General features: G+C 42.6%; 1 protein-coding gene across 4 annotated transcripts in view; it reads right to left on the bottom strand.

Moving 5' to 3' along the window:
• The window catches only part of Rabep1 (rabaptin, RAB GTPase binding effector protein 1), a 96,464-nt gene extending 93,289 nt beyond the window's left edge, over positions 1 to 3,175 (bottom strand). The window contains exon 1 of one of the 4 annotated variants that reach the window (XR_007345686.1): positions 851 to 937. Coding sequence is in view for 2 of the 4 variants with exons in the window: in XM_015505908.2 (XP_015361394.1) it covers positions 3,142 to 3,175 (34 nt within the window). In the remaining 2 variants the exon portion in view is untranslated. Of the gene's footprint in view, positions 1 to 850; positions 938 to 3,141 lie in introns of those variants that run through there. The other 3 variants (XM_015505908.2, XM_048798372.1, XM_048798371.1) reach the window with 3 other exon arrangements.

Raw genomic sequence — 3,175 nt, 5'->3', positions numbered from 1 at the left:
CCTTTTTTTTTTTTTTTTTGGTGCTACATCCCAGTCCTTTCTTTTTTCTAACTGAGAATTGAACCCATGGACCCTTTACCACTGAGCCATATCTCCAGCTTTTTTATTTTGAGATAGGGTCTCACTAAGTTATCCAGCCTGACCTTGAACTTGCCGCCTTCCTAACTCAAGACTCCCAAGAAGCTGAGTTACAGGCCTATGCCACCATACCTGGGGGGCTTGCTCTCCCCAGGCCCTCTCCTCTCCCCACTATATATATATATATATATATATATATATATATATATATATATATTTAGTTGTAAACGACAGAATACCTTTATTTTACTTATATTTATGTCATGTTGAGGATCGAACCCAATGCCTCACATATGCTAGGCAAGTGATCTACCACTGAGCTACAACCACAGCACCCATATATATGTATTTTTAATGGAGGGATTATAAAAAATAGAAAGCTTAAATAAAGTAATGAAGTAAAATTAGAATAAATGCTTCTAAAATATAATTTAATGTTAAATTAAAATATGAAGATTTCTACAATCTGAGTTCTCAAGGGAAAACAAATTAATCAATTGAAATATGACTATTACAATTACCATTAATCTAAATTAGTAAACTAAGATGAACTACCCAAAAAAAAGCAAGACTTTTTCAAAAATCTATAAAATAAGGAATTAAAGAGAAATTTTAATAACATTTCATCCTATCGATTTACACACAAATCTACTCTTTTCTTAATCCCATGAAAAGAAATTCAATATATTTCAAAAAGGAAAACAAATGTCATAAAAGACAATTGCTTTTGAAATGGAATAAAAGCAAACAAAATCAAAGACTAAGCAGTTACCTTTTACTGTCGGTTTCATGCAAAAGAATTCTGCAATAGTTTTGTTTTTTAAATCAGCAGAAGCTAGGAAATTCAAGTGTGCTTTTGACCAATGAGTTCAACTGCAGAGAAAAATTAAATCCCAAGATGAATTGTGAAGCAGACAATGATACAAAGCACTCAAAACACAGGAAATTCTCTCCTTTTGTGAACAGTAGCTGTAGCCACCCATTTACTACATTAATTTATAATAAAAACTGCAATTTATGCAAGCTAAATCTCATCCAATAGTCATAAGATTTGAAAAATAGGAAATAAACCTGCACTAAGAATACCAAGAATACAAGATTTCCCAAAGCTAATGTTTTCCTAGCCCCTTTCAAGTGCTTAGTCACTTCTGTCTATTTACAAGGAAGACCATTTCACATCTTGAAAGAGGCAGAGAATTTAGATCACAGACTGTCATGTCACCTGAGCTGCCCTAGCCATTTGTTTCCATGCAACTCAAGAGAAAGCAGAAGCAGCAAGGCATACCTAGCACCCCAGATCAGAGACAGAAGCCACTGAGCTTTCTCTGTATTCTGCCTCACTCTGCAGTATCAAAGGTTTGTCAAGTGCTAAGTTTTCTTCCCTGGCATCAAATGCAAAAGGTGAGGAATAAATTGTCACCTGAAAACATCCTAGGTTTCCTCGGACAGCCCACCAGACATGCCTCCCTTCTCCTCTGCTGGAATAGAACCAGCAAGGTGATTCTTATGTCCACTTTGGGTGCTGGACATCTTACCTTAGGCAACTAATATAACCCAACATTTCAGGCTTAACAGGCTTTGGAGTGCAAAGAGAGCAGAAGCCTTAAAATCTGATAACACTGTTTCCAGTTCCCCAAAGGCAAGAACAAACACTAAGGTTTTCATGAAAGGTTATTACAAGAGACTACCCTGGGCAAAGCAAATTTTTAAGTAGCTTCTATGCCAAGCACCGTATCTCAACATTCTACTCACACTCAAAGATGCTAGGCACAAAGGTCGATTATACATTCACTACATAAAGGAGGCTCTTGACAAAGACTAAGCATATTCTTTCCAAACGTAACTCCAAGTAGTAAATTCTGGGTAAATGTGGTCAATCTCTGAAGCAGAGCTTAGTCCACTTCCCTGAGAGTCATGAAGGGCTCTGACAACTAACTTGGATCATTCAGGATGAGGCTCTATTTCCTCCCAAGAACATAAATGCTATAAGAAACAGCTGGGCTGGGGTTGTGGCTCAGTGGTAGAGCGCTTGCCTGGCCTGTGTGAGGCACTGGGTTCGATCATCAGCACCACATAAAAATAAAGGTATTGTGTCCATCTGCAACTAAAAAAAAAAAAACCTGGGTGCGCACCTGTAATCCCTGCTACTCTGGGGGATATTCTGAACCCAAGAGGAGGTCAACCTGAGTAAGAGAGAACCAGATCTCTTTGAAAATAATAATAGGGCTGGGGGTGTGGTTCAATGGTAGAGCACTTGCCTAGCAGGCATGAGGCCCCGGGTTCAATTTCCTCCACCACAAAAATATTTAATATTTAATAATAAACATTTCTCAATTTCGGTATTCTCATTATTCCTAACACTCTCAGAAAAATACAAAGCTATCGGTTAAGTAAATAATGTTACCATCTTAATAAATAAAACAGGCAGAAATTAACCTCATCTGAATATACTGAGGCTCTAAGAGGATAATATGGTCAGAGTTTGTTAGTTAAGGATCCCAAGCCCTAACATTTAACCATTAAGGAACACTGCCACTCAAGGAATGCTACTAAATCCATTTACTGATCCGAACTAGTTGTATGCCACAAAACTGGGTGCAAAGAGCGTGGACTTGGGAGGAGGGAGCTGGTGTGAGAGGATACATCAGCACAACCAAGATTTTGTTGTTGGGTTGTGTTTTTTTTTTTTTCCTTCCATTAACGAATACAGCACATGTTCCCGGTCTCCATCCTCCCCACGGAACCCACGTGCCGGTCGCACAGCAGCTTCCTCACCACGTTCCCCTGCTTCTCCCAGGTCCCTGCAGCCTCCCCACGCCCTTCCCTCGGCCCGCCTGCGGGTGCTGCAGCCGAAGCCTCTCGCCCCCTCCCCAGCGACGGCCGCCCAGGCCCCCGCGCCGCCTTCGCGCGCCGCCCGCGCCTGTCCCGCGCGCTCCCGCCTCCGCCCGGCGGGGTCACCCCGGGGCCTGCGCACGCCCTTCCCGCCGCACGCCCCAAGGTTCCCCCGCGACGCCGGCGACGGGCAGGCCGCGCCCGCCGCGCCTGCCATGGTGGGCGCCTCACCGTCAGGCTGGGGAGCCGGGCCCGGCTGCGCCAT

This window comes from Marmota marmota, unplaced genomic scaffold (genome assembly GCF_001458135.2).
Source record: "Marmota marmota marmota unplaced genomic scaffold, marMar, whole genome shotgun sequence".
Lineage (NCBI taxonomy): Eukaryota > Metazoa > Chordata > Mammalia > Rodentia > Sciuridae > Marmota > Marmota marmota.
The sequence above is the reverse complement of the archived record's forward strand: the minus strand, read 5'-3'. Positions and strand labels throughout refer to the sequence as shown.